Source organism: Mustelus asterias, chromosome 18 (genome assembly GCF_964213995.1).
Source record: "Mustelus asterias chromosome 18, sMusAst1.hap1.1, whole genome shotgun sequence".
NCBI classification, from domain to species: domain Eukaryota; kingdom Metazoa; phylum Chordata; class Chondrichthyes; order Carcharhiniformes; family Triakidae; genus Mustelus; species Mustelus asterias.
The window spans coordinates 4,871,749-4,896,801 of NC_135818.1; the positions used below are offsets into that span (position 1 = coordinate 4,871,749).

Consider the following 25,053-nt stretch of genomic DNA (forward strand, 5'->3'; position numbering starts at 1 on the left):
TGACGTTTCGAGTCCAGGTGACCCTTTGTCAAAGCTTTGACAAGGAATCATCTAGACTCGAAACGTCAGCCCTTTTCTCTCTTTACAGATGCTGCCAAACCTGCTGAGATTTTCCAGCATTTTCTCTTTTGGTTACAACCAGATGCTAGCTAGCAACTTGAACATTATGGCTGTGCAGAAATTCGATTTTGTCTCATGCACCCTCTCAGTCTGTGATGCAGTCTGAGCAGAATACAGAGATGGTAAATATGTCATCACAAGCAGTACGGGGAAATGTACAGTTATGCCGGGTAGTAATCATCTTGATGCTGCTCTGTCTGCATTGTGCTGTGTAAGTAGATTGGAGTCTATCAAGCAGCGAAATAATTTAAAATGCCAAGTACGTTCTGGGTGCAATTGTACAGCCCTGCCCATCCGTAGGATTTTCCTGCGCTGCCAAAGTGAACTTTTGAACGACTGGCTGCATTTTCTAGCTACGGTGGGTCCGGAAAATTCCGCCCTGCTGTGTAATGTTGAAGGAAATTCTTCATTAAACTGGGAGGGTTGAGTAAAACAACTTCTCTTTAACTTTACATACAAAGCAAAAACAGAGTACCAAGAAACAGGATTGATATAGCGAGAAGCTTGAAACAACAGAACTCAGTAACAGTGAGATTGTGTTCTCCATTCCTTGACTGGACTCTCACGCAGATATTAAGGGCTTACATCGGCTATTTGGGATTATTTCTAAACCCTGGAGTTGGTAATCCAAACCCCATACTAGATGTTGACACCTCTGTTTCTTATAACCAGTGACACTGGGAGGTATTATCCAGAGGCACCCTGAGAGAGTGTTGTCTTGTCAAAGAACATTCAAGTAAGAGAGAATGTCTAGAACTCATTGTGTCTTTCAAGGAAACTAAGCTGATCAACTAAGTCAGAAACAATTAACATCTTCCTGTGTAGTGTTCTCACAAAAGATTCGAAGCTTAATATCCATCAAACTGAAGCTCGTAGAAACATGCTGCTTTACATTTCCCTGAGAAGATGTATGGACAAGGTGTTTGATAATTACTTATGTGTGTGTGTTTTTTCGTTTTGCTGCCAATCTATTTAGGTCTAACCCATTATTAACTCCGACAGGAAGTTGCTTAAATTGACAGAGCTCTGCAAAACACATGTGAAAGAAGTATTCTGTGAGCTAGTCATAGCGAATACAGTGTGTGTGTGTTCTCAAACTGGCGGCACACATCTGATCGACCTTTCTCCCTGATCCAGGTACGTTCCATACAGAAAGACAAGCATGTGCAAATTCATTAGTGAGCAGGATCAGTTTCCATCCACTTCCCTCAGTAATGTGGCAGAATTCATTCCCCTCACAGAGCTCAGGCAAGACAAATTGTTGGAGCTCATTATCACAAGCCCTCAATTACAACCCATCATATCAAAAATAATTCCTGAGAACGCGGTAGCACAGAAGGAAATAACCAGAAGAAATATTTCTCTGAATGTGGGGAAATGACCGGAACTGATTATTTTGATGTTTTAAAGATTTATTTTTTCTTTGAACGTTCCTCTTAATTGAAATCAAACAATGATTTTTGATCATGCATTCATGCAATTAAATATTTTGTCCAAGGTTGAATTTATTTTCTAACAAAGCCCATATTATAGTCACACTCTGTAATCTGTGTTCACTAGCTGTGATAGAATGCTCAGATTGTCCGCAGCAAAACCTTGTCTAAAAATATATTTTATAAACCCTCACAATTGTTCCATATAAATTGTTGTTCGTGATGGGCACTCGATTCAGATAACAGATAAAACCTTCCAAAACATGCATTTGTAGTTCCAAAAATAACAAAATAAAAACACACTTATTAAAGAAAGAAACTCCATAAAATGATAAACTGTTGTTAAATGAAAGATAGCTGTTGTCAAGGGAAAAGCCCTATTGATAAGGTTTCCATCCATGGTGAAGAATGTGCCCCACAGAAAGAAAAGTAAATCTTACCAAAGGACTGAATGCAGGTCTCGATGAGGTCATCTAAGCTAGCCCCCTTGGCTAGCTGTCCCAGGGACATCATTACGCTCACTCGACTGATCTGAGCAAGGTTTAGGCTGGATACACCGCAGTTTCTCTGCCTAGAAACAGTGGCAACTTTAAGGTCTGTGCATTCTTGCTGGGGTTTCCTGGAAGATGAAACAGCAGTTGGAGAAGTGTCAGATGCTCAGCTGAATCTCACATGAGTATACCATCAGGGCAGAACACAGAGTATGAAAGCAAAACCCCCTCGAGGTGGACTGGTAGGAGCCATCATCCATTGGCGACTGAAGCAAATAACACACATTGTGGAGGCTGTATTTCATATGCAAATTCAAACTCTCTCAAAAAAAAGTTCACTGTAGCCTGTGAACACAAGCATGTTGTTCGAAATCAACAGGCCATGGAAGAGATAGAAAGCTCCGTCTCACACCAACAGTGCACATAGCAGAGACACTTATTTACTGATGATTTGAATAAAATGCTTGATCAATTTAATGCAGACTTTTGATGTAAATGATTCATGGCATGGAGCTGAATGTTACCACCTATCTGGATGTCACACCCCATTATCCTAAGCTGAAATCCTGGTAATTAATATTGTTGCATAAGATGCCAGAGATACACTATTCAAATGCCACTTTTTAAAAATTCACAGACAGCCTTATTTTCGACAAACATATGAAGACGCAGAGCGGGAATTTAGTGGCACCATTCTGACACCAAAGGAATTCAGAAAATGCAGTTTACGTCAACAACCAAGATTTTAATTTTAAAAATCAATATTATTCCAACTTATCTGCAAGCTTCCAAAGTTGAGATTTAGAAATTTTAGCCAATGTTCACCAGGATGTAAAGTTTATAGCCCTGATAATGGGGGAAGTGGGTGAAGCCTACTTGTAAATCCTTAACTTAATTACAAAATATTTTATTTCATCTGGGAATGTTTTTGTCATCAATGGCTATCTTTTAATGGTGTGGATGAATGATGACCGCGGAATTGAATTTTCGACCTCAAGTGGGAGAAATCCGCTCATGCGGAACCGCTTCTAGAGGGAACATTGTGCGTTTCTTAATTAGCTTCCAGTCATTTTAGAAATTGACAGCTAATAGTGTCTACAGCTGTAGCCTTAGCATTAGAGATGCATACTAAAATCGAGAAACGCTGCTTTATCTGTGCCTGCCATTGGAATCATATTTAGAATATTACAGATTCTGTACTGTGTTTCTTTTCTGTACTGTCCTTAAAAAATGCAACAAGTAAATAACGAATATAAAACATAAATAGCTGGAAGTGCTGAGAGGATCAGGTGGTTTCTGTGGACAGAGAAACAGATTTAACACCATCACTTCTGACAGTCACTTTTCCTTCATGGATTCTCCCTGATCTGTTAAGCATTTCCAATATTTTTCATTTTGGGTTTCCAGATCCTGTAGAGTGTTGCTTTCTTGTAAAAGTAAATAATGTTTTAGGTTGAATGTTTCAAAAACAGCCACCAAAAAAAATGCATGTATTTGTATTGTAACTTTGACATAATATTTCCATAATGATTCAGAGGAACGTTTTAAAACAGAGTAAGCCACATAGGGTGATATCAAAGCAGATGGTCAGAGTCTTGATCAGACAGATAGCTTTCAAGGAGCACTTTAAAAGGGGAAAGGGAGAGTTGGAAAGTTTTGCGGAGGAAATTCAGTTGCTTCAGGTCTAGACAGCTGAAGCCACCAATTTGCTTTGTTTTGTATCTTCACACAGTTTCTTCTGTTGGGGGGATAGTAGGGAAGGGTTGGAAGGAATAGTAGGCTGATTAACAACCTATTTGAACCACTTCATGAATGCTCCTTCTGTGGTGAACAAGCCCGAGAGGGTGACTTGAAGCACAGCTTCTGGCTCAGAGGCAGGGTACAGTAACCACTGACTGAGGCTCAGAGGCAGGGTACAGTACCCACTGAGTGAGGCTCAGAGGCAGGGTACAGTACCCACTGAGTGAGGCATTGGACCTCCAAGCCTACTAAAGATGGGGTGACTAAAATTGGAGACACACAAGAGCCAGAGTAAGATGAGTGGGGAATTAGATGGGGCAGCACGGTGGACAAGTGATTAGCACTGCTGCCTCACAGCACCAGGGTCCCAGGTTCAATTCCAGCCTCGGGTCACTGTCTGTGTGGAGTTTGCACTTTCTCCCTGCGTCTGCGAGGGTTTCCTCCAGGTGCTCCAATTTCCTCCCACAGTCCAAAGATGTGCGGGTTATGTTGATTGGCCATGCTAAATTGACCCTAGTGTCAAGAGGATTGGCATGGTAAATGCGTGGGGTTACGAGAATAGGTTCTGGGTGGGATTGTGGTCGGTACAGACTTGATGGGCCGAATGGCCTCCTTCTGTACTGTAGGGACTCTATGATTCTAAGAGTGCAAGTACTTGGGGGCTGGAGAATATTGCAGAGCTGGGGAAGTAGTGGTTTAACGTGCACAGAAAATGTTCCAACAGTGACCCTTTATTTCTCAACACTGAGCTTTCCACCCTGGTTCGACAAGTTCAGACCAGTGATGTGTAAACTGCTTTGTGTGGGTGAGTTCAGCTTGCACACACTGTGATTAGCATTTCCGAGATGGACTTTGTAAACCACGGGGCAGTGCATGTGGGGGTGGGAGCAATGCATGTGGGTGGGATCTTCCTCATTTATCGTACATCACTGCAGCTGAAACTAGGGTTGCCAACTCTGATTGGAAATACTCCTAAAAGGTGTGGCCACACCGCCTCCAGATTCCATCATAGGCCTAGCAGCTACATTCATCCCCCAATCGCATATTACCTCCCATTCTATTTGAAAAGTGAGGAGACTGGTACCAGATTGGACACTTCTTGACTGTCCAACTGCTGATTTTACCCTCTCTATCATTCTCACAACTGAGAAATGAAAGCTAAAAAAAAATTGTTTTTTTTAATGCCAAGACTATTTCTCCAGAGTAGCTGGAAGCAGTGTCCTAGAGATTAGTCTTAAATTCCTGGAGACCCATCGAGAGGGCTGGCAACACGAGTTGAAAGTAAGACTAAGACACATGGCAGCAATGCAAAGTGAAGAGAGCTGAAATCACTTGAGTATTAAGATTATCCAGAGTAGATTAGTGGCAAAGTGTTACATTCTGTCAATGGCGTAATGGTTTTCTCTTCCACAAAAGTCAATGTTTTGGGTTTAAGCCACGTTTTTTACCCTGTTAGTCAAACACCAGGAGCAGTGCTGTTCCCAATCAGAACACAGAAAGCTGCATTAAGTGCCAGTGACTTCAAAAGTTGTTGTTTCTCTTCCAGTACCTAGTGGTGCACAAGGCAGACATTCATCTGTTCCCATAGTGATTTTTTTTCCCTGGAACAGGTTGCCAGTCTCTCACCAGAGGCTTATAGCTTGAAGGACGTCACTTCACATCAAGCATGGCTGACCAGGAGTCTCTCCCACTCTTCGTGCCAGCCATTGGCATGTTGGAAGGATTTTGCAGATGGACACTCAACCTGTTTGGCTGCGTTTTGAACGCACCTTCCTTGGCCAATAAGTCCTGGACTGGGACTCAAACCCTGAGCTTCTGGCTCAGAGGCAGGGACATGACTTATTGCTCCACAAGAGTGGCAGTACGGTGGCACAGTGGTTAACACTGCTACCTCACAGCACCAGGGACCCGGGTTCAATTCCCGGCTTGGGTCACTGTCTGTGCGGAATTTGCACGTTCTTCCCGTGTCTGCGTGGGTTTCCTCCGGGTGCTCCAGTTTCCTCCCACAGTCCAAAGGTGTGCGGGTTAGGTGGATTGGCCGTGCTAAATTGCCTTAGTGTCAGGGGGCTAAGGTAAATGTATGGGGATAGGGCCTGGGTGGGATTATGGTCAGTGCAGACACAATGGGCCGAATGGTTTCCTTCTGCACTGTAGGATTCTATGATTCTTATGTCCAATTGCTGATTTATTAAAGTCAGCACTGAATTGATTTCCTGTGGAAGTGGATGGGGGAAAGAGAGAAACAGTAGATAAGTATCAATGTATAGAATAAGATAAGGTGAAAACAACACAGGTTCATCATGTCAATTTCTTTCTCAGGCTATGTATGCTGTGCAATGCCCTGGACTTGACCCAATTTGCTTATTCACACAAAGCTTCTGCAAGCTTGTGCCTGTTCCCTGGTGATAATCAACAACCAGTCGAGATATTTGTTTAACCCATACTCTCAACTTATGACAAGTTGATTTCAATGGCAAGAGACTTTAGAGGTCCCTGTGACCTTCTAGCTGGGTATGGCAAGAAATCCATAAGAGGCAAAGTTTATCTTGATCTGGTATCCGTAAACAACCTGGGAAACAGAAGATTCACCATTGCTGGAGGCTCACAGAATGATAAAGATGATCAGGATCTGGGAGTCTGGAACTGAGGGCCAGGAGCTACATATTTATAATTTTAGAGGAGTTAAATTTGATGAAACGAGTGAACTAAAACAAATAGATTACAGGGGATTTTATAATTCTTATCTTTGCTTTTAAATCTCTCCATGGCCTCATCCCCTCTTTATAACCTCTTTCAGCTCTTCAACCTTCTTGTATATCCACATTCTTCCAATGCTGGTCTCTCGCACAGATTCACAGTAAACCCTATCGTGTGGTTTGAGAATATGGAAACAAATATTCATTAAACGAGTTCTGATGTAGTTGGGGGATGGTGTACCGGCTCTCAATGCTGGTGCCAATCTAATCTATATAAATGACCTGGATTCATCAACTTAATGAAAAGTGATCGTACTTGCAGTCGTCCTAAACATTGAAGGGCAGTCGAATTGGAAATAATAGCTCAGAAAATATAAAATACAGTGGACAAGATAGAAAGTTAAAGTTTATTTATTGGTGTCACAAGTAGGCATTAACACTGCAATGAAGTTACGGTGTAAATCCCCTATTTGCAACACTCCAGCGTCTGTTCGGGAACACTGAGGGAGAATTTAGCACGGCCAATGCATCTAACCAGAACATCTTAAGTTTAACTTTATTTATTAGTGTCACCAGTAGGCTTACATTAACACTGCAATGAAGTTACTGTGAAAATCCCCGAGTCGCCACACTCCGGCACCTGTTCGGGTAGACTGAGGGAGAATTTAGCACGGCCAATGCACCCTAACCAACACGTCTTTCAGACTGTGGGAGGAAACTGGAGCACCCAAAGGAAACCTACGCAGACACGGGAGAATGTGCAGACTCCACACAGACAATGACCCGAGCCGGGAATCGAACTCGGGTCCCTGGTGCTGTGAGGCAGCAGTGATAACGATTGAGAGATATGCAAGTGGGCTAAACAATGATGGATGAAATCTAATTAGCGCAGGTTTAAACTGGCAAAGGGGAAATTTTAGGATAGATATCGGGAAATTCATCTTCATACAACGAGCGATCAACATGGATAAACTTCCAACTATAGCAATGGAGATAAAAACACTGGAAGCAATTTTTTTTTAATGGTTTCTATAATGTGGCAATATTACAATTTTTCTGGATGAGTGCATTAAGACGAAGCAAGTAGCCTTCCTCATCCAAAATTATCGTATGAAGTTAACAACCACTATAACCTTCTAGATGATTGGAGCTTTTCTATCTTTATCTATATTTATTTTTGTGTTTCTCAGTTTCAATCATTGCAGATGCCCAGATCATTATTTTTTTAAAAGGGGTTAAGTGATGCAGCAGTAATTACTTTCACCGAGAGTCTATCCACAGATCCGCTATTCGCGAGGTAATTGTTAATTTTGCTGTGCAATTCTGTGCAGCAGAACAAGTTAAATATTTGTTTTTGTCCACATTGGCTGGAACTTTCCAGCCCTTCAGATCTTCCGGTCCCACCGACAGCGCGGGTTTCCCAGTGGCATGGGGTTGATTCACTGGGGAATCCCATTGACAGCGGTGGTACCAGAAAATCCTGCCACCAGTGAATGGTGTATCACCTCCCGCCGTGTGAAACACACAGTGGGGAGGGTTGGAAATTTTACCTGATGCTTCCATATTTAATCTCCAGTGAAAACAATTTCATTAATACAACAGTGAAGTACTGCAGATGTTGGAAATTGGAAACCGGCATGGTGACACAGTGGTTAGCACTGCTGCCTCACAGTGCCAGGGATCCAGGTTCGATTCCCGGCTTGGGTCACCGTCTGAGCATAGTTTGCACCTTCTCCCTGTGTCTGTGTGGGTTTCCTCCGGGGGCTCCAGTTTCCTCCCACGCTCTAAAGATGTGCAGGTTAGGTGGATTGGCCATGCTAAATTGTCCCTTAGTGTTAGGGGGACTAGCTCGGGTAAATGCATGGGGTTATGGGGATTAGGCCTGGGTAGGTTCGTGGTCGGTGCAGACTCGATGGGCCGAATGGCCTCCTTCTGCACTGTCGGATTCTATGAAACTGCTAGAAACACTCAGCAGGTCTGGCAACATGTATGGAGTGAGAAATAGGTTTAGCTTATTTTATTATTAATGCCACAAGTAGGCTTCCATTGCAATGATGTTACTGTGCAAATCTCCCAGTCGCCACACTCCGGTGCCTGTTTGGGTACACTGAGGGAGAATTTAGCATGGCTAATGCACCTAACCAGCATGTCTTTTGGGCTGTGGGAGGAAACCAGAGCACCCGGAGAAAACCCACGCAGACACGGGGAGAACGTGCAGACACCGCACAGACAGTGACCCAAGCCAGGAATTGAACACGGGTCCCTGACGCTGTGAGGCAGCAGTGCTAACCACTGTGCCACCCTCAAGTAGAGTTAGCTTTTTAGATCAGCGACCAATCTGATGAAAGGTCATCAGCCTGAAATGTTAAATCTGTTTCTCTCTCTACAGATGCTGCTAAACTGCTGAATATTTCCAGCATTTTCCATCTTTAATTTAAAACAAATTCATTTAAAACCATAGAATCCCTACAGTGCAGAAAGAGGCTACCTGGCTTAATCCACCTAACCTACACATCTTTGGAGTGTGGGACGAAACCGGAGCACCCGGAGGAAACCCACGCAGACACGGGGAGAACGTGCAAACTCCACACAGACAGTGACCCAAGGCTGGAACTGAATCCGGGTCCCTGGTGCTGTGCGGCAGCAGAAATAACCATTGTGCCACCATTCTCCCCGTGTCAGCGTGGGTTTCCTCTGGGCACTGCGATTTCCTCCCACAGTCCAAAGATATACGGGTTTGATTGATTGGCCATGCTAAATTGCCCCTAGTATCGGGGGATTAGCAGGGTAAATGTGTGGGGTTACGGGAGTAGGGCCTAGGTGGGCTTGTGGGTGGTGCAGAACTCGATGGGCCAAATGGCTTCCTTCTGCACTGTAGCGATCCTATGATTCTGAGTTTTTATAACATAGGGACCTGTACACTGTTAGAATGTCATTGACAATGGAAGGATAGTACTTGGTAAATACCCTCCATAAAGCCAAAAACTCAATTTCTCACCCATCTCCGATCCCACCTGGTCAACACGATTTCTCAGCTCATCTACCTAATTGGTCCAGGTCCGCTGTGAATGCCATCTTATATGTATTAGTCACATGGCAATGCAAGATGCAGCCTCCTCCAGATCTTTGGAAATGATGTGAACAGCAGGACCGAGAACACATCTTTACAAAATTCAAGTTGTCATTGTCCCCAACAACAAGCTTTTTCCACTGATTGCAAGCTCTTCATAACTCCTACTCTCAGTTTGTCTTCATTGTTTCTGTCAGTCACAGTTTGGACATTCCTAGGATTAAGACTAAAAACTGAAGTCTTGGTGGCATTTGCACCGCGAGACCTCCACTTGCAGGCATCAAACTTCGGCAAGCATACTGGGGGATAAGGAAACCATTGATCTAATTTTAAGTAAGTGTATATTGAAGATATAGCTCACATTTCTCCTTTACGTTGTTTGCAGAATTGTGCAAAGGAGCAAAATAGAAGAATGTTACGCCATGCCAAGTGCTCACCCAGGTACTTTTTAAAGGATATGAGGCAATCCATGTCCACCACCCTCCCAGGCAGCACATTCCAGACCATCACCACCCTCTGGATGCCATTTATAGCTCAGAAGGAGGCCATCCGGCCCATCGAGCAGGCTCTCCACGTAGCTATCCAGTTTGCCTCACTCCTCCACTTTATTCTCATAGCTCTGCCAGATCCTTTCCTTCAACTGCCCATCCAATTTCCTTCTGAAATTATTGATCACCTCTGCTTCTACCACCCTCGTGGGTGGTGTGTTCCAAGTCACTAGACCTCACCTTATTCCTCACATTTCCTCTGCCCAAAATCTTAAACCTATGTCCTTGTCCCCTTGTAGAAGTAGAAAGGGTTGAGAGCTTCATGTTTTTAGATGCCCAGATCACCAACAACCTGTCTTGGTCCCCCCATGCCAACACTATAGTTAGGAAAGCCCACCAATGCCTCTACTCTCTCAGAAGACTAAGGAAATTTGGCATGTCAGCTACAACTCTCACCAACTTTTACAGATGCACCATAGAAAGCATTATTTCTGGTTGTATCACAGCTTGGTATGACTCCTGCTCTGCCCAAGACCGCAAGAAACTACAAAAGGTCATGAATGTAGCCCAATCCATCATGCAAACCAGCCTCCCATCCATTGACTCTGTCTACACTTCCCGCTGCCTCGGCAAAGCAACCAACATAATTAAGGACCCCACGCACCCCGGACATTCTCTCTTCCACCTTCTTCCATCGGGAAAAAGATACAAAAGTCTGAGGTCACGTACCAACCGACTCAAGAGCAGCTTCTTCCCTGCTGCCATCAGACTTTTGAATGGACCTACCTTGCATTAAGTTGATCTTTCTCTGCACCCGAGCTATGACTGTAACACTACATTCTGAACCACTCCTTTCCTTCTCAATGAACGGTATGCTTTGTCTGTATAGCGTGCAAGAAACAATACTTTTGACTGTATACTAATATATGTGACAAATCAAATCAAATCAAATCAAACTTGTGAAAGAATGTGCTACCTATGAAACTCAAATGCTAGTTAAGATTTCAGGGATGCACTATGGACATCATTCACAACACAGCCAGGAAAAGTGAAACCACAAAACAAGTTTAGCAGGATGACTTTTGTTTTGGAAATGAAGGATGAACTCTGATTGCAACATTAAAATTGTTGCTCTATGATGCTATAAAAATTTAGATCAATTCAATATCTCCTACTACCGCGATACACCAAACAAACATTGAACCTTAAGATTCTGGAATAATTATCCAATGGTTTCCATTCATAAAATTTACAAAAATCAGCAAGTTGTGAAATTGGAGTTACAGAGTCACAAGATTTTTGTAGGAATTAAGATAGAGTTAGTTTTTTGAAATATATGTTTAGAATCCCTTCAGTGCAGAAGGAGGCCATTCAGCCCAATGAGTCTGCACTGACCACAATCCCACCCAGGCCTCATCCCCAAAACTCCACACATTTATGCTGCTAATCCCCCTGACACTCGGGTCAATTTTAGCATGGCCAATCCACTAACCTGCACATCTTTGGACTGTGGGAGAAAACCGGAGCACCCGGAAGAAACCCACGCAGACACAGAGAGAAAGTGCAAACTCCACACATACAGTGATCCAAGCCGGGATCGAGCCCAGCTCCCTGGCACTGTGAGGCAGCAGTGCTAAAACTGTGCCACCGTGCCACCCTAAGGATAAAAGGATAGGATTTAAGGATAAAAGGGTACAAAGAAGTCCAGTATCAGAGTGCAACTCCCCACGACCCAAATCCACAGTTCCCCTCTCTGTAAATGGGCAAACTCCCTCCTGTCTCCATTTTGTGACAAGGTGGGGGTCGGGTGGGGGGAGCTGGGGCAAGTCATTTGCGGTTTGGGCATTTCTAAAATCAATTTAAAATTTAATATCTCGAAAGGACTGCTCTAATAATGGGTGGCACAGTGGCACAGTGGTTAGCACTGCTGCTTCACAGCACTAGGGACCCAGGTTCAATTCTGACCTCAGTGACTGTCTGTGTGGAGTTTGCACGTTCTCCCCGTGTCTGCATGGATTTCCTCCGGGTGCCCCGGTTTTCTCCCAGAGTCCAAAAATATGCGGGTTAGGTAGATTAGCCATGGTAAATGCGTGTGGGATTACAGGGATAGGGCGGGTGGGCAGGCCTGGGTAAAATGCTCTTTCGGAGAATCGGTGCAGACTTGATGGGCCGAAAGGCCTCCTTCTGCACTGTATGGATAAGGCTGACGGTTACAGCTTTTCTATTCTGAGTTCAGTCTATAATAGGCACAACCTCCGAGGTCAGCCTTTCAGGCACACAATACTCTGCAGAATTTGCTTTTTATAAACTGTTGAAGTATCAAGATGTTTTAGAATTCCCTCCCTTAAAAAGACGTTCGCTCAGATGTAAAACTGAGATTGATAGATTTTTGGCCAGTAAGGATAATAATGGTTACGGAACCGAGGTGGGTTAGATGTTGTTAAGATACAGATAAGCCATGATTTAATTGAAAAATGAACAGCATGCAGGGGTCTGAAAAAGCCCCCTTCTGTTTCTACCTTCCCATGTAAGATGTAAATAGTTACAAACTTCAATTGATGAAAGAAAATGAGAGGTAGCCCACAAAAAATATCATTGCAGATACAAAACGCTATTCCCCTGACAAAATGCAAAGCTTCGAAGCAGCATGAAAATGAGAATGTCACCAAAGTTGGTCAGTAACAAACAAGATACGCTTCGCACTGGGAAGAAAATAGCAGCAAGAGAGACAAAGTACAAACAAACTTTGACTCACTGAATTTCTTCGATTCTCCCTAATGCTCCCATGTTTTCCGTAGGCTGACATGTCGCATTTTTTTGGTATCTCATCGCTCGTACACTAGCACGGATATTAAAGTGACAGAGCTCATCTCACGCTCCTTGTACACCAACTGATTCCGCTCTCACATCTGTCTTCAAAGGAAATTTATTTTTAAGAGTGATGCAACTTTCCGACCAGAGAACTGAGATCTTATTATCCCCTGCCCCCAGCCAGGAAGTAGCTGCTAGCCTGAAAGATACAGAAGTCATTGTAAGATCTACCCCCTTTCTAAGCAGGTATGCAAAGCAGCCTGTTTGACAAGACAAACATACCTTTCAACATGCTGCAACAAGCAAAGTTTAAAATGTTGGCCGAGGTTCATACCACATACGCAATGTGATTATTATGATCAGTGAAACGCAGCCGTCTGTAATAAATGTCAATATTTTGTAGACGTTCTTTTAATGATTATTTTTCATAGAGTCTGACAGAGATTCTGAAATATTAAAATTTGTAGCTTATAATAAAGTTACCAGCAGCATTTTGTAAATTACTGTATAGGAGGGGTAAGTTTAGTTGCTGCAATTGAAACTGTTTGTGGCCTTGTGTTAAGCTGCTGATGTTCTAACAGTAATAATATTTAGGTTGTTTGGTTATGCACAGTATCTAGACTTCTGACCTAGTGTTTGAAGGCAGCATTATACTGTTTTGGCAAGGAAATAAAAATTGCATTTTTATATTTAAAAGGCCATATGCTTTACACAGCAACAATACATTTTCCTTTGTTTAAAATGTTATCTAATTCAGACTAACTCAGGCCCACAGACAATTCCTGGCTTCCCAAACTTTAAAAATGTTTGCCCTGTAATGATATTGCGCCTTCAAGAAATATATTTCATAGAAATCATAGAAACCCTATAGTGCAGAAGGAGGCCATTCGGCCCATCGAGTCTGCACCGATCACAATCCCACCCAGGCCCTACCCCCACATATTTTACCCACTAATCCCTCTAACCTACGCATCCCAGGACTCTAAGGGGCAATTTTTTTAACCTGGCCAATCAACCTAACCCGCACATCTTTGGACTGTGGGAGGAAACCGGAGCACCCAGAGGAAACCCACGCAGACACGAGGAGAATGTGCAAACTCCACACAGACAGTGACCCGAGCCGGGAATCGAACCCGGGACCTTGGAGCTGTGAAGCAGCAGTGCTAACCACTGTGCTACCGTGCCGCCCTATTTGTGTCATGTCTCTTGTGCAGGAATTTTTTAGCAATCAGTTCTATTAACCCGGTGCCGCTTTGTCTGTAACTGGCAGTCCTGTTGTTACTGTAGAAACATAATTGCTCCTAATTGCTGGTATGTTTGTTTTAATCTGATATAATGCACTTTTATTATTTTAATATTTTCCCTTGGGGTTTTACAGAGTAGGAGTTGATTCAGTTCATTGACAAGAGAAGTCACGTAACTGTGTAGATCTAGGTTTACAGAGGGAAAACAAATTGGCAGTTGATGATTGAATTTGGACAGAACAGTAACTCTTTCACTCTGGAGCTCTGCTGCTTGAAGATTGATTTTTTCTTTGGAGGCTACTGTATGGGAGTCAGATGTCTTTCCATATGTCTGTGCACAGGTGTTAAAAGACTAGAAGTCGAGCAACTCACATAAGTCTGTGTGCTTTTGCTAACTGATTCTGAGGAGAGAGTTTACATCTATGCTTAGATTGAAACTATAGAGATATCTGTTAAGAATTATACCTTGTATTGCTGAAGTATTTCGATTGATAAAAGTTATACTAAATCTTTTTGTTATATTGACAGAATCATTATCAGAGAATCAGTGCAGATGTAAGGGTCCCAATGGTCTCCTTCTGCACTGTAGGGTTTCTATGGATTCTAAGATGAAGTACCAAGATCTGTAGAAAAGGTGGAAGATTAAGTTTAAGTTTATTTATTAGTGTCACAGATAAGCTTACATTAACACTGCAATGAAGTTACTGTGAAAATCCCCTTGTCGCCACACTCAGGCGCTGTTCAGGTACATTGAGGGAGAATTTAGCATGGACAATGCACCTAACCAGCACGTCTTTCAGACTGTGGGAGGAAACTGGAGAACCCGGAGGAAACCCACACAGACATGGGGAGAACGTGCAGACTCTGCACAGACAGTGACCCAAGTCAAGAATCGAACCCAGGTCTCTGGCGCTGTGAGGCAGCAGTGTTAACCACTGTGCGACTGTGCTGCCCAGTCATTAAGGTGGAAATTAGTAAAAGAGAAGAGGATAAAAATGAGAAAACAGTGATTAGAGGAGGTCAAAACTCAGCTTGAGAAGTCTAAAGATCGGAAAGGAAAGTAGTCAGATGGGGAGAAAGTCTCAGGGAGATTAAGGCCTCTCTATAACCCCCCCACAGCAGGTGAAAGAGAGTCAGGAAGGAATTAAAATTTGAACTACTTATCAATGGGTCTGAGCTCCATGTAAGTGTTTGAGTTCATTATCTAGTTTGACACACTAATGAGTGCTGAGGGAGATTTCCTAGTGTCATGGACCTTCCTCAAACGAGGCCAGCAGAGAATATCAGATTTACCGATCATTCCTGTGGCTGCTGTCTATGCAATGTTATTGCTGCAGAATAGTTCCCTCATTTTCCTACATAACAATCACAACATGTCAGAAGTAGTTAATTGCACAAGATGGTTTGTGTATGATAAAACGCCAAACAAAGGCAACTATTATTAATAATAATATCCCTTTAGGCTTTGCGTAAGCGCTGTAACATCTGGGAGCTGCATTTCTTCCACCTGGAATGGTTGCCACTGTTAAAGATGTCAAAAATGATGAGGCTGGTGACACTGGGGCCGGAATTTTACTGGCACGCCCGCCCGAGGTTCGCAAGATCGCGCCCGAAGCCAACGGAGAATGTCGTTGTGTGAGCCTCGCCCATCCCAATTCCAGGGCAGGTGTGGAGGTAAAATACCAGCCAGTTGTCATGCATTTAGCTGCTGTGTTCCATCATCAAAGGACACTGGCTCGCAGGTCTGTTTGGTTTCATATATACTGGAGTCTTGATTTCAAAAATGAGATAGTTAACTGAGGTATAAAGAAGCTATAAAATTGCAACGTCAGTCAATCCACAATACCTTCCTTAGAGACAATAGAATGTGGCATCTTCCACAATTCTGATTGCAAAAGCTTAGTAGCCTAAAAGCTTGAAGAGAAAAAATTACATAGGATCATTACAGTGATCATTTGGCACATCAAGCCTGCACCAACAACAATCCCACCCAGGCCCTATGCCCGTAACCCTGATAGTCCCCCTGACACTAAGGGACAATTTAACATGGCCAATCAACCTAACCCACACATCTTTGAACTGTGGGAGGAAACTCACGCAGACACGGGGGGAACATGCAAACTTCACAGTCACTGGAATTGAACCCAGGTCCCTGGTGCTGTGAGGCAGCAATACTAACCACTATGCTACCGCGCCACCCGTGTTTTAAAGTTATTTCTCTCCTTTCTGAGAAACCTGGGTACCAGAGCGTTAAGAGGCTATTTGACCATATTGGCCAGAACCACCAAGGCGCAAACTACCTCTCACCGGCCAGAAGGCTGCCACGGGGTCATCATGTGACAGCCAAGACAGACGAGCTTGGCCCTGTAATTGCCCAATTTCCAGCTACGATCGCTGGAAATGTATCACAGGCTGTATTCCTCCCCTTCCTCACAGCTAGCCTCTGAGCACCGTATAAAAATAAATCACAACTCATTGACATCAATGCCTCTACTTTCTCAGAAGACTAAGGAAATTTGGCATGTCAGCTACGACTCCCACCAACTTTTACAGATGCACCATAGAAAGCATTCTTTCTGGTTGTATCACAGCTTGGTATGGCTCCTGCTCTGTCCAAGACCTCAAAAAATTACAAAACGTCGTGAATGAAGCCCAATCCATCACGCAAACCAGCCTCCCATCCATTGACTTTGTCTACACTTCCCGCTGCCTCGAAAAAGCAGCCAGCATAATTAAGGACCCACTCACCCCAGACATTCTCTCTTCCACTTTCTTCCATTGGGAAAAAGATACAAAAGTCTGAGGTCATGTACCAAATGACTCAAGAACAGCTTCTTCCCTGTTGCCATCAGACTTTTGAATAGACCTACCTCGCATTAAGTTGTTCTTTCTCTGCACCCTAGTTATGATTATAACACTACATTCTGCAGTCTCTCTTTTCCCTCTCAATGAATGATATGCTTTGTCTGTATAGCGCGCAAGAAACAATACTTTTCACTGTATTCTAATACATGTGACAACAATAAATCAAATCAAATCAAATACACCTCAGCAAAGATCAGATGTATTTTTATAGATTCATTCTTGAATCTTCCCAGTTGATATTACTGGGCCAGACCATATGATGCATTAATGTATTGAGACACAGAGGAAACACAAATAAATGTACTGATTTATGATGCTTAACTAAAGATTGCCCTCTTTATACCATACAGTTTACCACCAATATGAAGATTGATGGTCCATTCTGCCTCTGACAACAATATTTACTAATTTGTTTTGGTAAGAAATTTGACATTAAGTCATCTGTTTGAGTTTGCCATTAGTTATGAAGTATTATTTTTATTCATTCGTGGGACATGGGCGTCGCTGGCTGGGCCAGCATTTATTGCCCATCCTTAGTCGCCCTAGGAGGGTAGTTGAGAGTCAACCACATTGCTGTGGCTCTGGGGCCACATGTAGGCCAGACCAGGTAAGGACAGCAGATTTCCTTCCCTAAAGGACATTAGTGAGCCAGATGGGTTTTTCCGACAATCGACAATAGTTTCATGGTCATCAGTAGATTCTTAATTCCAGATGCTTTTTATTGAATTCAAATTCCACCATGGCGGGATTGGAACCCAGGTCCCCAGAACATTAGCTGAGTTTCTGAATTAATAGTCGAGTGATAATACCACTAGGCCATCACCTCCCCTATAAGTGACTAAACTTTAAACCTCAGAACACAACACAATGTACAAAATATCATTTACACATTTTAATTGCTTTCTGAAAAGGCTTGCAATTTTATTTTTTTCAAGAAGGCAGAAAAACACGGATCACTCATATTTCATTTTTACTGTGGAAATCCCCATGTACATTCAGTATACTCGATGAAGATGTAACTTTCCATTTCCCTATGGAAATAGGCACTGTCTCTGAGAGGATAATGTGGCAAATTTTGCAGTGATACAGCTTTTAGCAGCAGATGCTGAGTTCCCCCGCAACCTTCCGACCAAAGAAATGTTGCCCGCAAATATGTTTATTGTGTGAACTCAGAATAATGCGCTGAAGGTAACAGGACAAATAAGACCCAAGGCAAACATCAAGGTATCCTCTTAACCAATTAGATTTAAAGACTGGAAAATAAACAAGAGAATAATTGAGAAGGAGGTTACATTAAAGGAAATGAACTCAATCTCAAATCAGGTACAGGGAGAGAAATGTAGAGTTGGAGATAAAAATTTGATTGAGAGAAAGCAAAAGAGATAAAGGAAACAACTTCAGAGCATAAACTCTCCCCACCCACCCTTCAGGGCAACTGCCACATTCCTCAGGCAGTCCCTCAACACTCTGTACCTCTGTTCATAGAATCATAGAAACCCTACAGTGCAGAAAGAGGCCATTCGGCCCATCGAGTCTGCATCAACCACAATCCCACCCAGGCCCTATCCCCGTATCCCTACATATTTACCCGCTAATCCCTCAAAGCTACGCATCCCGGGACACTAAGGGGCAATTTAGCATGGCCAATCAACCTAACCCGCACATCTTTGGACTGTGGGAGGAAACCGGAGCACTCGGAGGAAACCCACGCAGATACAAGGAGAATGTGCAAACTCCACACAGACAGTTTCCCAAGCCGGGAATCAAACCCGAGTCCCTGGAGCTGTGAAGCAGCAGTGCTAACCTCTGTTCTGGTGTTCACACATTCTAGTCACTTAATGGATGCTTTTACCACCTTTCTCAGCCTTCTTCATTACCATTTACATTCCCTTTGTCCTATTACAGGCCCCCTTGCCCCATAGTATAAATATCTTCTGATTTTCTTTGCTCTTAGCTCTGACGAAGGGTTATGCAGTCTCGAAACATTGGTTGTATTAGAGACTGATAGCCAAGTTCCGCACACATGAGGACGGCCTCAACCGGGATCTTGGGTTCATGTCACACTATCTGTAACCCCCACGACTTGCCTGGGCTTGCAAAATCTCATTAACTGTCCTGGCTGGAGACAATATACATCTCTTTAACCTGTGCTTAATCCTCTCTCCACTCACATTGTCTGTACCTTTAAGACTTGATTACCTGTAAAGACTCGCATTCCAACCATTATTTTGTAAATTGAGTTTGTGTCTTTATATGCCCTGTTTGTGAACAGAACTCCCACTTACCTGATGAAAGGGCAGAGCTCCGAAGGCGAGTGGCTTATGCTACCAAATAAACTTGTTGGACTTTAACCTGGTGTTCTGAGACTTCTCACTGTGTTTACCCCAGTCCAACGCCGGCATCTCCACATCTATTCTCTCTCCACAGATGCTGTCAGACCTGCTGAGATTTTCCAGCGCTTTGTTTTTGTCCCATCTATTGACTCTATCGACCCTTCCCGCTGCCTTGGAAAAGCAGCCAGCATAAACAAGGACCTCATGCACCCTGGACATTCTCTCTTCCACCTTCATCCATCGGGAAAAAGATACAAAAGTCTGAGATCAAGTAGCAACCAACTCAAGAACAGCTTCTTCCCTGCTGCCATCAGACTTTCGAATGGGCCTACCTTGTATTAAGTTGATCTTTCTCTAGACCCTAGCTATGACTGTAACACTACATTCTGCACCCTCTCCTTTCCGTCTCCCTTGTGTACTCTGTGAATGGTACATTTTGTCTGCATAGCGCGCAAGAAACAATACTTTTCACTGTGTGACAATAATAAATCAAATCAAATCAAAACATGTAAAAGTTAATTTACAGTACCTGAGAATTTGATTGGTTGTAATGAACAATTATCAAATTATTGCACACTTGAATTAGTCATTCCATCCCCTAAGTATCTGTGGTGGATCCAGTTTGCCTCTGTTGTACAAATACAGCAACTTCATGACAGTTAAATGCAGACAATGAGCAGCCATTCACACAAAGTTCACGACGGGGCAATGCAACTTGGACAGTGGATTTAGGATATTTGCGTTTGACCACTCATCTCCTCCTTGCCTACATTCCTGCACAATTTAAGCATGAATGACGTTCAGCGCTGACAGCTTCACTGTTATTTTGACCAATAAATTCTGGCCCAATAATATGAATGAAACGGAGGTGAATCATTCACACTGTGGCGAGAAGGTTCAATGGCTGGAATAGATGTGTAAGTTGCGGTTGTCGAGGATCTTATCATCTGGAAAAAGGACATTCGAAAAGCTCGACGAAATGGAATGATGTCACTAAATCATCAGGGGATTGTGACTCAGCGTGTTTCCTGATCTTTCTTTAGAGTCCGTCTGAAGACCTTTGGAGAATTAATTAACCAATAAAAAAGTCAAGAGAGAATCCTTCCTCAAGATGTCCTGAAAATAACCGCTTCTATTTATATGTTTTCTCTTGTTTGAGCGCTTTTTAATGAGAGTTAAGAGGTAACAACTGACAATAAGAACATAACATAACAACTAGAAGCCATCTGGCCCCTCGGGCCTGCTCCACCATTCAATAAGATCATGGCTGATCTTTTCATGGACTCAGCTCCACTTACCCGCCCGCTCAACATAACCCTTAATTCCTTTACTGTTCAAAAAATTACCTATCCTTGCCTTAAAAACATTCAATGAGGTAGCCTCAACTGCTTCAATGGGCAGGGAATTCCACAGATTCACAACCCTTTGGGTGAAGAAGTTCCTCCTTAACTCAGTCCTATTTTGAAGAACATTGGAAGTTGCTAGGATTCATTCATTTTAACACCAACTGATAATTGACCTTTTGAATTTTCACTAACCCTTAAAATAAACCACTGGAACGTAAAAACGGGGCTTTAAAAATTGAGTGGATATTTATGCAAATTAGATTGACATTCTCTGCCTACTTTGTGTTTTAGGGTAAACAAAATAATTTAACCTTTGGTAACCTAATCCACACAATGACACAAACTTTCCATTTTATTAATGACAGTGCTTTACCTTCCAATGCTCAATTTGTGGGTGTATCCTGTATTATTTTAAACAGATATGTCTAGCCCACACAATAAAACCGTATGTATACAGTAGGACTGGCACCTCAATATCTGTCACCCTGGTTAAGCGGTGGGAGAGTATGGGAACATTTAGTCGTCTTTGCATTACTAAGGAGCTGACTCTGAAAGTTTGGTGCTGCACCATAAATTAGAACAAATAATGAATTGAGTTTCAGTGGAGAAGTTTCACAAACGTGGAACTAAATCAAAATTTCCAGAGAAACTATTGTAGATATTACCGAATGAGAAGTGTGGGTAGAGCAAGAATTATAAATAAAGTTGCAAGCATGAGAGGTGTGAAGTAGAGAATAAGCCAAGTTCCCATAGAATGGTGCAGTGGACTCAAAGGGCTGATGTATTGGTACACAGTGAAAAGTATTATTTTTTGCAAACAGACAGAGCATACTGTTCATAGAGAAGGAAAGGAGAGGGTGCAGAATGTAGTGTTACAGTCATAGCTGGGGTGTAGAGAAAGATCAACTGAATGCCAGGTAGGTCCATTCAAAAGTCTGACAGCAGCAGGGAAGAAGCTGTTCTTGAGTCGGTTGGTACGTGACAGCCTTTTGTATCTTTTTCCCGACGGAAGAAGGTGGAAGAGAGAATGTCCGGGGTGCGTGGGGTCCTTGTTTATGCTGGCTACTTTTCCGAGGCAGCAGGAAGTATAGGAGGAGTCAATGGATGTTTGAGCGGAGGCCCTTGTGTAAATGAAGACTTCAGGTTGATTCAAGCACCTTAATTGTCAACTGTGTGCAGTGGATGATTCCTTGGACCTGTCGGAAACCAGCAAGGGCAGTAAGGTTCTGATTGACCTCATTGGTTGTAAAATGCACATAACTCCCAGCCTTGTCATAAATGTCACAAATTATCCAAGAGATGCATTTGTGAGCAGCAGATCACAATAGTCCATCGTAATTTGTAACATGATCCCACTGGCATTGTGTCCTGATCCCTATCACCATTTATAGGCAGTTGCATGTTAAATGTCTACACTCTACAAAACCTGGTGTGATGAAGAATTAGTTGAGATAATATATATGTGCATGTGTATATATATATATATATATATACATATATATTATATGTACGCATATTACATGTATTTTTGCATTATAGAAGGTAGAGTTGTTTCAGTTTCATGTAGATTTGGGTTGTGAGCCTTGTGTGCCTAGAAGTCTGGATGGAGCTGTGATTAAAAGGCAAGTCATTTGCGTTTGTTTATATGTATAGTATATATACACGGGTGGTACGATGGCACAGTGGTTAGCACAGCTGCCTCACAGTGCCAGGGACCCGGGTTCAATTCCAGCTTTGGATGACTGTCTTTCTGGAGTTCACACATTCTCCCCGTGTCTGCGTGGGTTTCCTCTAAATGATCCAGCTTCCTCCCACATTCCAAAGATGTGCTGGTTAGGTGAATTAGCAGGGTAAATGTACAGGGTTACAGGGATAAGGCCTGGGTGGGATTGTGGTCGGTGCAGACTTGATGGGTCGAATGGCCTCCTTCTGCACTGCAGGGATTCTTTGATTCCATGACATTTTAGACTTTTAATGAGGTTTTACAGTCCCTAAGGTTCAAGAGGTGGATTGAGGGGGTTGAGAGTTCAGGGATTCAAAAGCAATGTAGAAAAGCCTTACTGTTGCATAGAGCCAGTAACCAAATGACTCAGAGTCAGGGAGATAGGAGATAGAATCATAGAATCATAGAATCCCTACAGTACAGAAAGAGGCCATTCGGCCCATCGAGTCTGCACCGACCACAAGCCCACCCAGGCCCTACCTCCGTATCCCTACATATTTACCCACTAATCCCTCTAACCTACGCATCTCAGGACACTAAGGGCAATTTTAGCATGGCCAATCAACCTAACCTGCACATCTTTGGACTGTGGGAGGAAACCGGAGCACCCGGAGGAAACCCACGCAGACACGAGGAGAATGTGCAAACTCCACACAGACAGTGACCCAAGCCGGGAATCGAACCCAGGTCCCTGGAGCTGTGAAGCAGCAGTGCTAACCACTGTGCTACCGTGCCGCCCTCAGACACAGGATGACTGTCTTTCTGGAGTTCACACATTCTCCCCGTGTCTGCGTGGGTTTCCTCTGAATGATCCAGTGATAGACACAGGACAGTTAGTGTGAGTCAGAGATGGAAGACAGGGGCCACGATTCTCCCATCGCGACCTGCAACTTTTCTGTCGGGTCGGAGTGGGAGACGCACGTCTGCGGCCTTGAACAGGAATTTGCGCATGCGCCAGGAATGCATGCGCATCTCCCAGAACCGGCGAACAGTTGCCGATCAGACCACGCTGGAAACCGGCGGGAAGACAGGTAAGTCATTTAAATGTGTTTTTATAATGTAGATTAGTTAATTATCGGAACCTTTCAGGTCCTGATTGAATTTCCCACCCCGCCAGGAGTACTTCATTCCGGTGGGGTTCAGACAACTCCTCATTTTCGGGGAACTAGCAGGAGACCCTGCCGGAATGAAGGGAGGGGCAATCGGGGCCCCCAAGGGGGTCGGGCAGCTGGGGAGTGGTGTCCCCTGGGCATGGGGGCACTCTGGCAGTGCCAGCCTGAGACCCCTGGCACTGCCCAAGGGGCAAAGTGCCCGTGCCCGGGGGGGCACCTTGGCACTGCCCATCAGGCATCGGGCAATGCCAAAGGGGTGAGGCCTATTGTGGGCAGGGCCTCGGGGTAATCAGTGGGGGTTCCGCTGCCATCGCAGACAGGGTCGGTCTGTGATGGAGGGAGGGCAGCGATTGGGGCGGGCTGGCAGGGCGGGGTCTGCCGGGAGCAGCTGCCTCCGGGTGTGGGGGGGTGGTCTGACCCTGGGGGGATGGGGTCTGACCCCAGGGGGGTTAGTGGGGGTGGGGGGTCTGCCGGGGTCATAGAGTTATAGAGGTCTACAGCATGGAAACAGGCCCTTCGGCCCAACTTGTCCATGCCGCCCTTTTTTTTTAAAACCCATAAGCTAATCCCAATTGCCTACATTTGGCCCATGTAACTGTCTAAATGCTTTTTAAAAAATAAAATTGTACCCGCCTTTACTACTGCCTCTGGCAGCTTGTTCCAGACACTCACCACCCTCTGAGTGGAAAAACATTGCCCCTCTGGACACTTTTGTATCTCTCCCCTCTCACCTTAAACCTATGCCCTCTAGTTTTAGACTCCCCTACCTTTGGGAAAAGATATTGACTATCTCGCTGATCTGTGGCCCTCATTATTTTATAGACCTCGATAAGATCACCCCTCAGCCTTCTACGCTCCAGGGAAAAAAGTCCCAGTCTATCCAGCCTCTCCTTATAACTCAAACCATCAAGTCCCGGTAGCATCCTAGTAAATCTTTTCTGCACTCTTTCTAGTTTAATAATATCCTTTCTATAATAGGGTGACCAGAACTGTACACAGTATTCCAAGTGTGGATTTACCAATGTCTTGTACAACTTCAACAAGACGTCCCAACTCCTGTATTCAATGTTCTAACCGATGAAACCTTCTTCACCACTCTGTCCACCTGTGACTCCACCTTCAAGGAGCTATGAACATGTATCCCTAGATCTCTTTGTTCTGTAACTCTCCCCAATGCCCGACCATTAACTGAGTAAGTCCTGTCCTGGTTCAATCTACCAAAATGCATCATCTCACATTTATCTAAATTAAACTCCATCTGCCATTCGTCAGTCCACTGGCCCAATTGATCAAGATCCTGTTGCAATCGGAGATAACTTTCTTCCCTGTCCACTATGCCACCAATCTTGGTATCATCTGCAAATTTACTAACCGTGCCTCCTATATTCTCATCTAAATCATTGATATAAATGACAAATAACCAGTGGACCCAGCACTGATCCCTGAGGCACACCGCTGGTCACAGGCCTCCAGTTTGAAAAACAACTCTCTACAACCACCCTCTGGCTTCTGTCAAGAAGCCAATTTTGTATCCATTTAGATACCTCACCCTGGATCCCTTGAGATTTAACCTTATGCAAC

At 43.7% G+C, this 25,053-nt stretch overlaps 1 protein-coding gene across 1 annotated transcript in view; it reads right to left on the reverse strand.

The window, feature by feature from the left end:
• The window catches only part of LOC144506921 (RAS guanyl-releasing protein 1-like), a 112,106-nt gene extending 99,157 nt beyond the window's left edge, over positions 1 to 12,949 (reverse strand). Inside the window, exons 1-2 of the mRNA XM_078233303.1 lie at positions 12,794 to 12,949; positions 1,994 to 2,172 (exon numbers count right to left, since the gene is read on the reverse strand). Of these exons, the coding sequence (XP_078089429.1) occupies positions 1,994 to 2,172; positions 12,794 to 12,867 (253 nt within the window). The 5' untranslated portion in view covers positions 12,868 to 12,949. The remainder of the gene's footprint in view (positions 1 to 1,993; positions 2,173 to 12,793) is intronic.
• Positions 12,950 to 25,053: the final 12,104 nt, after the last annotated feature.